General features: G+C 41.0%; 1 protein-coding gene across 1 annotated transcript in view; it reads right to left on the bottom strand.

The window, feature by feature from the left end:
- megf10 (multiple EGF-like-domains 10) overlaps positions 1–14,333 on the bottom strand; it is a 220,585-nt gene that overhangs the window by 23,191 nt on the left and 183,061 nt on the right. Inside the window, 3 exon segments of the mRNA XM_034191821.1 lie at positions 2,166–2,294; positions 3,578–3,706; positions 4,853–4,981. Of these exon segments, the coding sequence (XP_034047712.1) occupies positions 2,166–2,294; positions 3,578–3,706; positions 4,853–4,981 (387 nt within the window).

The raw sequence follows: 14,333 nt of genomic DNA, 5'->3' as shown, positions 1-14,333 counted from the left end.
CAACTCCAGTAACACTGGCCTTGGTAATCGATATCAGCTTATGAGCCAATTATCGTCATTTGCACGTAAATCCTCACATTCTCTGAATATGCGCTCACATTGGAGTGCACCATTGGCAAAGTTCTCTGATAACACTAACACAGCCATTGCTAGTGCCATTTTACGCATCACTTGGCGCTTGTTTTTATATCTACCCATATAATTGCAAACACGCGGGTGTGTTAAATGCTCATCAGTGTGTCTCTGGTGTGCACATGCAGCACATCACTCTGATGACTTCTATTGTTTTCACATTATTACTGTTCCCAGCATCACCTTTACATGTCAGCAGTGGAACAATAGCTGTAGAAACATCTGTACGCCAACCAGGATTTTTGCGTGATGCACCACACATTTCCACGGTAATTTCATTTTTGATACATTGGAATGTTGGCATGGAGACGGATGTACGCCATGTTTTTGTGCATACGTACACTTTGTACATGAGGCCCCAGGAGACGCTCTGGAGAACATCATGTTGTCTGCAACATCATTCAGCATGAGTGGTTTGGTGGTGGATCAGTGATGGTCTGGGGAGAAATATCTCTCTGGAAGGAAGCACAGACTTCTAAACACTAGACAACTGGCACCCTGACTATTAGGTATCAGGATGCAATCCTCGGACCCACTGTCTGACCCTACGCTGGTGTAGTGGGTCCTGGGTTCCTTCTGGTGCATGATAATGCCCGGCCTCATGTGGCGAGAGTATGTAGGCAATTTATGGAGGATGAAGGTACTGATACCACTGACTGGCCCCCATGCTCACCTGACCAATAGAACACCTCTGGGACATTATGTTTCCGTCCATCCGATGCCACCAGGTTGCCCCTCAGACAGTCCATGAGCTAAGTGATGACCTGGTCAGGATGTGGGAGGAGATCCCCCAGGACACCATCCATCTTCTCATTAGGATCATCCCCGAGGGTGTCAGGTTGGCACACAAGCACGTGGCAGTCGTACAAACTACAGAGTACTATTTTGAGTTGCTGGAGTGAAATTTTGGCAGAATGGCCTGGTGCAGAATATTTTTGCTTTTATTTTCGGGTCTCTTTGAATTCAGTCCTCTGTAGGTTGAGTATTTTAATTTCCATTAAAGGATGTGGCATCCTTTCATTCCTAACACGTTACCCAGTCCATATCAGGAAAGATATCCAGCATTTTTCCCCCTGTTGAGATCTGATGTGTTTTCAAAGTGTTCCTTTGATTTTTTTTTTTTTTTTTTTTTGACCACTGTATATTTTTAGAGCATGATGAATTCTTTGCTGTGATTATCTAGAGGTTTTTCATGTGAATTCCTGAGATAAGATGATTTCGATTTTAATGTTTAGATCTGATTTCATGGACAGTGCCGTGAATTCTCAAACCGATGTCTCCTTATGCAGAACACTGGTCAAAAAAAAAAAAATCTTGCAGGGACTTTGAGAACTGATTTAGAGTAATTTTGGGGTGCTGAATCCGAAATATGAGCTCTTCGCTAAATGTGAACAAGAGCCGTAATATCGTTTATGTTGCCCAAAAGGTGTGTGAGACCGCAGCTTCTGCTTCAATGCTTGATAGAAGAAATATGTTTTCATAACTCAAAAATGTGATGTGATTGGCAAAAACTAACACCAGATTCAGATTCGGCACCCCCAAATTTCCCAAAATCTGTTGGGAAACTCCATGTAGAGAAAAATGGTGTTGACCAGTGTAATTGTGATCACAGATCAATATCGCTGTCACACTGCAAGTGAGAATTCAACTCAAAAATTAAACCACAACAGCAGCCGCTGTGGATTCCAATAAGGACACATCTTAGTTTCTGACACTTCTAATCCTGGAAACCTCGAGATAATCATCATAAAGACTTTCTAATGTCTTTATACAGACATTTGGACACTTAAATTAGATTTTTACTTTTCCAGAAGCAATGCTATATAAGAATTCTTGAACTAGCAGCCATCCTGGATGCTGCCTTTCTTGCATTTTGAAAAAGCCACAAGGGGGATTTTCGAGGACTTTTAGTATGTGACTCTACACATACAACTCTTGGACTAATCAGCAGCAAAATGTGCTAAATTACGCCTTTAGACTTGGTTCATTCTTCTCTCAGAAAACCATCAGAGTTGCCAGACGAGTGTCCTGACCTTGGTCACATCGAGCTCCCTTCCATCCCGGGTTGCAGTAGCAGGTGCCGGTCATGTGATCGCAGGTGGAGTTATTCAGACAGTCGCACACCTGCCGGCAGCCGTAACCGTACGACCCGGGGAGACACTCTGCACAAAAACCAACACATCAACACAGCAAAGCTCCTTAAAACAACACAAAACATCAACACCCTTGTATAAAACACGACAAATTATTCAATATACACAACATGCAACTGAGTCCAAGAGTCACGGTCAGGTTCATCTTCACACTGTCCAGACCATGAAAATGTGATTTTCACATGAAAGATTCGAATCAGCCTGAGCTCATCCTGATCGGTGAATCCACACATCGAGTTCACGTCGTAAAAAAGGAACTGCGGTTAAAAAGTTTATATACACTCACATGGACTCCTGATAAAATCACTTGGGGGGAAAAAAGAGAAATCTAGAGCAAACCCCCGCCAACACTAGTGTCTAATTCCACAAATTTCTACCTTGGAAAAAATTTTTCAAAGTCTTGTTAGAAGTGGCTTTTCATAATCTAAAATATAATACAAAATATAGATGAAAAGGGCTTTTCAACGTTGAAATCAAATATCCGCTAAATCTGCAATATGGATCAGATGCGGATCAAAATTAGTCTATTCATTCAGTGTTAGTTTGCACCCCAGTGTCACTTTTGATTGAGATATAATGCAAAATGTACATCAAATGAGCTTTTCAATATTAAATTCAAAATCCACAGTCTGGATCAGATCCAGATCAAACTTTGTCAGGTGATAGTGAGTGTCAGTCTGCACCTCACTTTCAAATATGAGAGTGATTGAGGCATGTTTGATTAAGATATAATGTAAACTATACAATAAAAGGGGTTTTCGATGTTAAATTTAAATGCCCACAAAATCCACAATCCGCATCAGATCCAGATCAAACTTTGTCAGGCAATAGTGAGTGCCAGTCTGCACCTCACGTTCAAATAAGAGAGCGATTGGAGCACGTTTGATTAAGCCATAATGTAAAATGTACATTAAATGGGGTTTTCAATGTTAAATTTAAATGACCACGAAATCTGTACTGGATCAGATCCAGATCAAATGTTGCCAACCCATAAAGGATACCATCCTACATAACACTCTCAAATATGAAAGAAATTTGATCTTTTTCGACAGAGTTATGCGTTTTTGAAAATTTGCTCAATGTTAAAGATAGGGATTTTTCCTGGCGCATTTTTGACCTATGACCTTGAAAACTGAATCAGTTCTTGTCTATCAGGATATGAATCTTCAGTAAATATTTCATAAGGATATATGAAAAATTGTGGGCTTCAGGCTGTTCACAAACAAACAGGGGTGAAAACATAACGCAGAGGTTATGAGAGAAATATAGTGTGTGTGTGTGTGTGTGTGTACTTTGCTCGCAGTGTCGCCCCATGAAGCCCGTGCGACACGTGCACTGTCCGCTGATGTGGTCACAGTCGGCTCCGTTCCTGCACTGGCAGACCTGAGAACAGTCCTTCCCGTACAGAGCTAACGGACAGCCTGGAACACATTCACACGTTCATTGAAAAAGAAGCGTTTGCAAAAGATAAACTCCTTTAAAGTGCTGTTTGCTGTTTGTGTGAATTGTTTCATTCTTTTCATTGGTGATGAAAAACGTTGAAACTCTGAGCTGCACGTAGCGTGTCGGCGTGCGTTCATCTTTCATAATCCTTCCATTAACAGACCTCAACAAGTACGCGTGAAGTCGTACCTCCGCTGTTAACTTGAGGGGCAAAACTGATCCGCCCTTGAAAACAGATTCCCCCCAGCCCCCCAAAACATTTAACATCCTGTGTATTGATGCCACATTTCTGCCGGCGTCATACTTTATATTTAAAATCAAGTATTGAAATGAAAACTTTGCTCAGCTCACTAAATAATCGCACTTCCCGATCAATATCACAGTAAAATTAACAGTAACAGTAAAATTATATTTACTTCGACCTAATCTGTTCTGATGTTACACTAAAACACATCAAACTGAGTAATTTGTCGTATTTATGCAGCAAAAACATCAGCAAAACCTTGACTTATGAAACAAGGCAGACCTTCTTGTAAATCCAGCACACTTGTTTACAACACGCGTTCCTCACAGCGGTAGCGTGAATTGTACCCCGTGTAACGTGCATCTTCCATCTAGAACAGGCGGTTATTGTAGCTGTCATAACTCTGTGTACGGGTGATTCTTAGACTACGGGCACTTATTATGTCCTTTGATCATATTGTATGAAAAACAGAAAAAAGGGGAAATTTCACACTTTTATAGTTATCTTTACAATGAAAGTGTGTTAAGAAATTTGTTCTAGTAGTTTATGATGACTTTTTCCACCTTTTTTCAGCATCATTATATGCAAATATGCTGTTTTGTGCTTGTCCCACACCCAGACTTTTGATCTTCAATGATAAAAATGAATGGTAAAGAAACGTTTTTTCTAATTTTTTAAAATATCTCTGAATAAAATATCAGTAAAATAATCAAAACATAATTGGGGTATTCAATGTCATACAACTGTTTTTTTTTTAAGAAAATTTCATTTCTTTCTGCATTATCTTTGTGGCGGTTTGTGCTGAGATTTCATGCGACCCCTCAGTGTGTGTGTGTGTGTGTGTGTGTGTATGTGTATGTGTGTGTGTGTATATACTAACGTTGTGTGCAGTACAGTCCGGTCCATCCCGCCGTACATTTGCACTCTCCATCATAAGCGCTGCACTGAGCTCCATTGTGACAGTTACATGTGTGGATGCAGTTTGGACCCCATTGAGCAGGAGGACACGCTGCAACACACACACACCACCACACATCAACACGTGCGCAGTGTGCTGTTCCTGTTCATATAACACCTAAATAGATCCTTGTCATTTGATTAATGGTTTGTACAGTAGTGTTCAGAATAATAGTAGTGCTATGGGACTAAAGAGATTAATCCAGGTTTTGAGTATATTTCTTATTGTTACATGGGAAACAAGGTACCAGTAGATTCAGTAGATTCTCACAAATCCAACAAGACCAAGCATTCATGATATGCACACTCTTAAGGCTATGAAATTGGGCTACTAGTAAAAACAAAGTAGAAAAGGGGGTGTTCACAGTAATAGTAGCATCTGCTGTTGACGCTACAAACTCAAAACTATTATGTTCAAACTGCTTTTTTAGCAATCCTGTGAATCACTAAACTAGTATTTAGTTGTATAACAGTTTTTCATTATTTCTGCACATCTGCGAGGCATTAATTTTGTTGGTTTGGAAAGCCACAAGTTCCTTTTCTTTTGTTTATAAATTAATAAAATATCAAATGACAAGGGTCTATGTTACATAAAACAAATAATGAATGTTTTTTCATTTGTGCAATGGAAAGAATATTTCATCAAATACGAGGTCTGTGAGAAAAGTATAGGACCTTTTTATTTTTTCAAAAACTATATGGATTTGAATCACGTGCGATTACATCAGACAAGCTTGAACCCTCATGGGCATGCGAGAGTTTTTTCACGCCTGTCGGTTACGTCATTCGCCTGTGGGCAGGCTTTGAGTGAGGAGTGGTCCACCCCTCCTGTCGGAATTCCTTTGTCTAACAACTTGCTGAGAGACTGGCGCTTTGCTTTATCAAAATTTTTTCAGAACCTGTGAGGCAGATCGAAGTGGACACCATTCAATAAATTCAGCTGGTTTTCTGTGAAAATTTTAACGGCTGATGAGAGATTATGGAGTGTTACTGTCGCTTTAAGGACTTCCCATGGAACAGGATGTCACGCTGCGCTCCGAGGCGCCGTCGTCAGCCTGTTTCGAGCTGAAAACCTCCAAATTTAAGCCTCTGTTGACCCAGGACGTCGTGAGAGAACAGAGAACTTTCAGAAGAGGTTGGGATCAGCAGTTTATCCGGACATTCCACTGTTTAAAGGAGATTTTGTAATGAAAGAAGTGCGGACGGATTGGTGCGTTGGCAGGCAGCCGGCGCGGCGCGCCTCCACAGGAAAAACACCTCCGTTGGAAGCCTTAAGGACAAGTTGGAACATGTCCAGCTGTTAAACAATTTCTCAGATACTCACTCTACTGAAAGCCATCAAAAGCCGCCTGGTTTGTACAAATGGTTATCAACACGGAGGTGTTTTTCCTGTGGCGGCGGTTGTCCAACAGGGTGCCGGTGGAAATTGGGCTACTGCTGGGCGAAGACGATGAAGAAGAGGAGGAAAACATTGCCACGAACAGCAGGAGAAGAAGAAAACTAGAAGGGTAGAAATGAGAGTGGGGACTTTGAATATTGGTAGTATGACTGGTAAAGGGAGAGAGCTGGCTGATATGATGGAGAGGAGAAAGGTAGACATATTGTGTGTGCAAGAGACCAAGTGGAAGGGAAGTAAGAGCAGGAGCATCGGCGGTGGGTACAAGTTATTGTACCATGGTGAGGACAGGAAGAGAAATGGTGTTGGGGTCATTTAATTATGGAGTTCCACAAGGTTCTGTGCTAGGACCAATTTTATTCACTTTATACATGCTTCCCTTAGGCAGTATTATTAGATGGTATTGCTTAAATTTTCATTGTTACGCAGATGATACCCAGCTTTATCTATCCATGAAGCCAGAGGACACACACCAATTAGCTAAACTGCAGGATTGTCTTACAGACATAAAGACATGGATGACCTCTAATTTCCTGCTTTTAAACTCAGATAAAACTGAAGTTATTGTACTTGGCCCCACAAATCTTAGAAACATGGTGTCTAACCAGATCCTTACTCTGATGGCATTACCCTGACCTCTAGTAATACTGTGAGAAATCTTGGAGTCATTTTTGATCAGGATATGTCATTCAAAGCGCATATTAAACAAATATGTAGGACTGCTTTTTTGCATTTACGCAATATCTCTAAAATCAGAAAGGTCTTGTCTCAGAGTGATGCTGAAAAACTAATTCATGCATTTATTTCCTCTAGGCTGGACTATTGTAATTCATTATTATCAGGTTGTCCTAAAAGTTCCCTAAAAAGCCTTCAGTTAATTCAAAATGCTGCAGCTAGAGTACTGACGGGGACTAGAAGGAGAGAGCATATCTCACCCATATTGGCCTCTCTTCATTGGCTTCCTGTTAATTCTAGAATAGAATTTAAAATTCTTCTTCTTACTTATAAGGTTTTGAATAATCAGGTCCCATCTTATCTTAGGGACCTCGTAGTACCATATCACCCCAATAGAGCACTTCGCTCTCAGACTGCAGGCTTACTTGTAGTTCCTAGGGTTTGTAAGAGTAGAATGGGAGGCAGAGCCTTCAGCTTTCAGGCTCCTCTCCTGTGGAACCAGCTCCCAATTCAGATCAGGGAGACAGACACCCTCTCTACTTTTAAGATTAGGCTTAAAACTTTCCTTTTTGCTAAAGCTTATAGTTAGGGCTGGATCAGGTGACCCTGAACCATCCCTTAGTTATGCTGCTATAGACGTAGACTGCTGGGGGGTTCCCATGATGCACTGTTTCTTTCTCTTTTTGCTCTGTATGCACCACTCTGCATTTAATCATTAGTGATCGATCTCTGCTCCCCTCCACAGCATGTCTTTTTCCTGGTTCTCTCCCTCAGCCCCAACCAGTCCCAGCAGAAGACTGCCCTCCCTGAGCCTGGTTCTGCTGGAGGTTTCTTCCTGTTAAAAGGGAGTTTTTCCTTCCCACTGTAGCCAAGTGCTTGCTCACAGGGGGGTCGTTTTGACCGTTGGGGTTTTACATAATTATTGTATGGCCTTGCCTTACAATATAAAGCGCCTTGGGGCAACTGTTTGTTGTGATTTGGCGCTATATAAAAAAATTGATTGATTGATTGATTTTAAAGGAAGAGTATGTTAAAAGTGTGTTGGAGGTTAAGCGAGTGTCTGACAGGGTGATGAGTGTGAAGTTGGAAATTGAAGGGGTGATGATGAATATCATCAGTGCATATGCCCCACAGGCAGGTTGTGAGATGAAGGAGAAAGAAGATTTCTGGAGTGTGTTAGATGAGGTGGTGGAGAGTGTGCCCAAGCATGAAAGAGTGGTGATAGGAGCAGACTTCAATGGGCATGTTGGTGAAGGGAACAGAGGTGATGAGGAAGCAATGGGTAGATATGGTATCAAGGATAGGAATGGGGAAGGACAGATGGTAGTTGATTTTGCAAAAAGGATGGAAATGGCTGTGGTGAATACCTACTTTAAGAAAAGGGAGGAGCACAGGGTAACATATAAGAGTGGAGGAAGGTGCACACAGGTGGACTACATTCTTTATAGGAGATGCAAGCTAAAAGAAATCACAGACTGTAAGGTGGTAGCAGGAGAGAGTGTCACTAGACAGCATAGGATGGTTGTAGGATGACTTTAGAGGTAAAGAAGAAGAAGAGAGTGAGAGCTCAACAAAGGATCAGATGGTGGAAGCTGAAGGAGGAAGACGTGTGAAATTTAGCGAGCAGGTGAGAGAAGCACTGGTTGGAGGGGAAGCGATTTTGGACTCTGGAAAAGTACTGCAGATGTGGTGAGGGAGACAAGGAAACTTGGTGGTGGAATGAAGAGGTCCAGGAAAGCATAAGGAGAAAGAGGTTGGCGAAAAAGTTTTGGGATAGTCAGAGAGATGAAGAAAGTAGACAGGAGTACAAGGAGATGCGGCGTAAGGCAAAAAGAGAAGTGGCAAAAGTAAAGGAAAAGGCATATTGCGAGCTGTACAAGAAGTTGAATAGTAAGGAAGGAGAAAAGGACTTGTACCGACTGGCCAGACAAAGGGACAGAGCTGGAAAGGATGTGCAGCAGGTTAAGGTGGTAAAAGATGCACATGGTAATGTGCTGACAAGTGAGGAGTGTGTGCTGAGAAGGTGGAGGGAATATTTGAAGAGCTGATGAATAAAGAAAATGAGCGAGAGAAAAGGCTGGATGATGTGGTGAGAGTAAATCAGGAAGTACAAGAGATTAGCAAGGAAGAAGTGAGGGCTGCTATGAAGAGGATGAAGAGTGGAAAGGCAGTTGGTCCAGATGACATTCCAGTGGAGGCATGGAAATGTCTAGGAGAGATGGCAGTAGAGTTTCTAACCAGATTGTTTAATAAAATCTTGGAAAGTGAGAGGATGCCTGAGGGTGATGTGCAGAGCTGCAGTAACTACAGAGGCATAAAGCTGATCAGCCACAGCATGAAGTTATGGGAAAGAGTAGTAGAAGCTAGGCTTAGAAAACAGGTGAAGATCTGTGAGCAGCAATATGGTTTCATGCCGAGAAAGAGCACTACAGATGCAATGTTTGCTCTGAGAATACTGTTGGAGAAGTACAGAGAAGGACAGAAAGAGTTACATTGTGTGTTTGTGGACTTAGAAAAAGCTTATGATAGGGTGCCAAGAGAAGAATTGTGGTATTGTATGAGGAAGTCTGGAGTGGCAGAGAAGTATGTTAGGGTAGTGCAGGACATGTACAAGAATAGTGTGACAGCGGTGAGATGCGCAGTCAGAATGACAGACTCATTCAAGGTGGAGGTGGGATTACACCAAGGATCAGCTCTGAGTCCTTTTTTGTTTGCAGTGGTGATGGACAGGTTGACGGATGAGATCAGACAGGAGTCCCCATGGACTATGATGTTTGCAGATGACATTGTGATCTGTAGTGAGAGTAGAGAGCAAGTTGAGTCTAGTCTGGAGAAGTGGAGATATGCTTTGGAGAGAAGGGGAATGAAAGTCAGTAGAAGCAAGACTGAGTACATGTGTGTGAATGAGAGGGAGCCCAGTGGAATAGTGCAGTTACAAGGAGTAAAAGTGGTGAAAGTAGATGAGTTTAAATATTTGGGGTCAACTGTTCAAAGTAATGGAGAGTGTGGTAGAGAGGTGAAGAAGAGAGTGCAGGCAGGGTGGAGTGGGTGGAGAAAGGTGGCAGGAGTGATTTGTGACCGAAGAATATCAGCAAGAGTGAAGGGGAAAGTTTACAAGACAGTAGTGAGACCAGCTATGTTGTACGGTTTAGAGACGGTGGCACTAACAAAAAGACAGGAGGCAGAGCTGGAGGTGGCAGAGCTGAAGATGTTGAGATTCTGTTTGGGAGTGACAAGAATGGACAAGATTAGGAATGAACATTATCAGAGGGACAGCTCAGGTGGGACGGTTTGGAGACAAAGTCAGAGCGGCGAGATTGAGATGGTTTGGACATGTGCAGAGGAGGGACCCAGGGTATATAGGGAGAAGGATGCTGAGGAAGGATCCACCAGGCAGGAGGAGAAGAGGGAGACCAAAGAGGAGGTTCATTGATGTGCTGAGAGAGGACATGCAGGTGGTTGGTGTGACAGAGGAAGATACAGAGGACAGGGTGAGATGGAAACGATTGATCTGCTGTGGCGACCCCTAATGGGAACAGCCAAAAGACGAAGAAGAAGAAATGAGCAGTCCTGTGACATGTTTCTGTTTTGCACAGATCAGTGGTTTCTGCCACTAGTCTTCCGTGTTTTGGCCCGACGCGGCGTTCCTATTGGACAGCGCAAAGCTACATCACAACTCAGAGCGTCGAAAGTTGGATTGGGTTGAACTTGTGTTTTTTCTTTTGTTCAATTAAAAAAAAAAGAAAAAAGATTGGGTTGAACTTTGACCACATCAGCCTGCTGACAAGCAGCAATGCACGCTCCTGTGAGAAGCGTCGCTTTAGCTCAGTTTTTGACGTGACGCTGATGCCTCTAAAAAGCAATGTGTCTCATTGAAAATAATGCTTTTTACACCGATTCTTTACACCCACTGAACTCTACACTACTAGTGTTGAGTTCAGTGTTGACACCTCTGACACGTGAAAGGCCCATTAATCCGCAATAATGAACTTGAAATAACACTGATCAAAATAATGAGGATAAGATCTATATTGGATTCCTGATCGGGATGCAACATCCAATTTCGATCAAGTCTGAAACCACGTGATCAGGCCCGATTTCCGATCACGTGATCGGATCGGGACATCCCTAGTTGGCATCATGTGTCATGCTTACTTATCAATGTGTCACGTGCCATAGAACACAGTCAAACATATTCCATTTATTAATCCTATGAGCTCAACCAATAATTTGCACCACTTTTTTTTTTTTACCAAAATTGGAGCAACTTTAACTTTTGACCCCTGTACAAACTGAAATTGACCTTTGTCACCATTTTTTTCTGTTTTTACCCCATAACTCCATAACATTCACTCATAGATAGTCCAAACTATACCTTTTTGGAATCTTTATGATCAGACAAATACTATGGTATAGCTTTCAATATGACTGGAGCATTTTTAAATTTTGACCCCTGTGTAATTCTTCATTGACCCCTGTAGGTCATTAGAGTTCAGCTCCAGAATGCCTCTATACATCTGAAAATAAACATTATTTAATTTATAATATGTGTGCCAAATGTGGTACTTTTATTACAAAATGAACAATGGGTTAGCTACGCCGCCCCACTAAAACACCTTTAACACTGTGAAGCACATTAAAAATCAAACAGTCTTGGAACAAGCGCTGGTGTTGGAACAGAGTTTGGATTGAGTTATCGGTATCAAGAGAAAATGTCAGATCAGTGCCTCTCTAGTTGTAGTTGTACCTCTGAGGACGTGTGGTTGGTTAGCTGGTTGTCTGTGGGAGTGTGCACCAGAGTCGTGGGGATTTGTGCATGTGTAGCTGTGACTGTGCCACTGTGTTGAAATTACACCGACTAAGGCTGTGATACTTAGCTTAGCATTAGCCACAGTGAGGCTGGCTTGTGGTTGGATGAACATTAAATAGCACATCATTATAACGATGACAACGATGACACCCAGTCATCAGGGTCAGTGAGAGGTCACCCACACAAAAATGACTAAAAGAATGGATCCAAACCAAAGCTACTAAAAATGATATTATTATATTAATTATGTGAAAATTACAGAAATGTAATCGTATTTGTTCATATTAATAAGGAAGCTGGATAACTATCAACAAATGACTTATCAAGATGGGGTGGGAATAAAGTTCTGTATTTCTTCTCACTCCTTTTTGCAGATGTGAGCACTTGTTTAAAAATCTTATCAAACTTGATGAGATCAAAGCACGAGCGGGTGGGCAACTCCAAATCTGAAAAAGTTTAAATACGGAAAATGCAAATTCACAAAAAAAATAAATAAATAAGTAAATAAATAAATAAAATAAAAACACCCTGCAGTCATTCTTATTCCTGCAGGGTGATATTTCATGGTTTTTTCTGCTCATCTTAATTTTCGTTAATATCAGAATCAGAATTGAATTATTGCCAAGTGAGTTCTCACCAAAGAGGTTAATAAATGAGAACTAGAGTCCGCAGTTGCACTGAGCTGTATCCCGGCAAGGAGGCGTGGTCGCCATTTTAATTCCAGGCAACTCACTGGGAAGCGCCCATAGACGCTCAATTTGTCCCGTCAAGAAACAGGTGGAATATGGCAGAAAGCCATACATAATGACATCACTCTGTCTTTGGATGCAGGAAATCCTGGCTCTATACTTAAGTGGTTTAAAGCATATTTGACTGAAAGGAGTTTCTTCCATTATGATTGGTGACTTCTCCTCATCAATTCCTGCTCTTTGTTGTGGAGTGCCACAGGGTTCTATTCTTGGCCCTAATCTATTTTCACTGTATATCTTGCTGTTGGGGTCAATTATAGACAAGCACAACCTGTCTTCATTGTTATGCAGATGATCTGCAAATCAGTCTGCCTGAGGACTAATGGAAGCGATGCTTTGTCTTAATTGTTTAATTGTATTCATGATGTAAAGCAGTGGCTCTCCCAAAACATCCTTTACATGAATGATGGTAAAACAGAGACCATTATGTTTGGACATTCTGGCATGCTGAATGTTGTATGGTCAAACATTGGTGTTCTGGCTAATTATTTAAAGCCAGCTGTTAAGAATTTGGGAGTGATATTTGACAGCTGTTTGAGACTCGATCAACAGATGAGCTCTGTTGTCAAATCGTTTTTTTTTTCCCAGCTACGTCTTCTGGCTAAAGTAAAGCCCTTTCTCAGTTGGCGTGATCTTAAGATGGCTGTTCATCCTTTCATCAGCTCCAGACTTGATGACTGTAATGTACTTTATGCTGGTGTTAACCAGTCTTCTCTTGCACACCTCCAATTTGTGCAAAATGCAGCTGCTCCTCTTTTAACGAACACTTCCAGAAGTGAGCATATTCCACCTGTACTTTACTCACTCCACTGGCTTCCAGTTCATTTTAGAATTGACTTTAAAATGTTTAAAATGTTTGTTTTCAAAGCCATTAATGGCTTTGCACCATCTTACTTGTCTATAATTTTAACTCTCCACACTTACAATAGGGCCTTATTGGCGTCTGCTCAGCTTTACTTAGATGTTCCGAGGTCAAAATACAGACTGTGAAACAAGCTACCTCCTGAATCAGCACTTTTTAAATCAAAGGTTAAGACTTACTTATTTAAACTAACTTCTAATACCTAGTGATACTGTGATGTGTTTTGTTTTTTATGTGCCTTTTTAACTCTATTGTATGTTTGTTTTATTTTTGTGAATTCTTGATCTTTGATTTTACTCTAAAGAACTTTGGACACCATGTGGCTGTTGTAAAGGGCTATAGAAATAAATGTTGATTGAATGATTGATTGTAGTGCTTGACATATGTTTCCTAAAATAATCCCTTGCCCATGTGGTTATATCAGCTATCGATGAATGACTGTTCTTGATGCTGAACAATCTGAGGAACCAGAGAACACGGTGTTCAACCGAGGCTTGAATCATTCAATGATATTAGGCAATGTACGGGAGAAATAGGCAAATACCTTCCAATATTTCTTTGAGAAATCCAGTTTTAAAACATTTTTTGTAATTTTCTCATGCATTTGTTGAAAAACTAAAGATGTTCTGCCATCTTTGTGCCCTAAAGACTCAGCCTTTTGTGAATTCTGCTTTTGTACGAAATCACGAACACAATCACCTGTTTTAAAAACATTGCGTCTTCATTATTATTATTATTATTATTATTATTATTATTATTATTATTATTATTATTATTATTATTATTATTATTATTTTGTACCTCATTATTTGCTCTAACGTCCACCATCACAACTTTTTTGGAGGGGAATAAAGTATTGTCATTACAATAAAGTTGACCAACCAAAATATGATCTTGGGCTCATACTACCTC

The sequence above is a fragment of the Thalassophryne amazonica genome, chromosome 17 (assembly GCF_902500255.1).
Source record: "Thalassophryne amazonica chromosome 17, fThaAma1.1, whole genome shotgun sequence".
In the NCBI taxonomy this organism is placed as follows: domain Eukaryota; kingdom Metazoa; phylum Chordata; class Actinopteri; order Batrachoidiformes; family Batrachoididae; genus Thalassophryne; species Thalassophryne amazonica.
The sequence above is the reverse complement of the archived record's forward strand: the minus strand, read 5'-3'. Positions and strand labels throughout refer to the sequence as shown.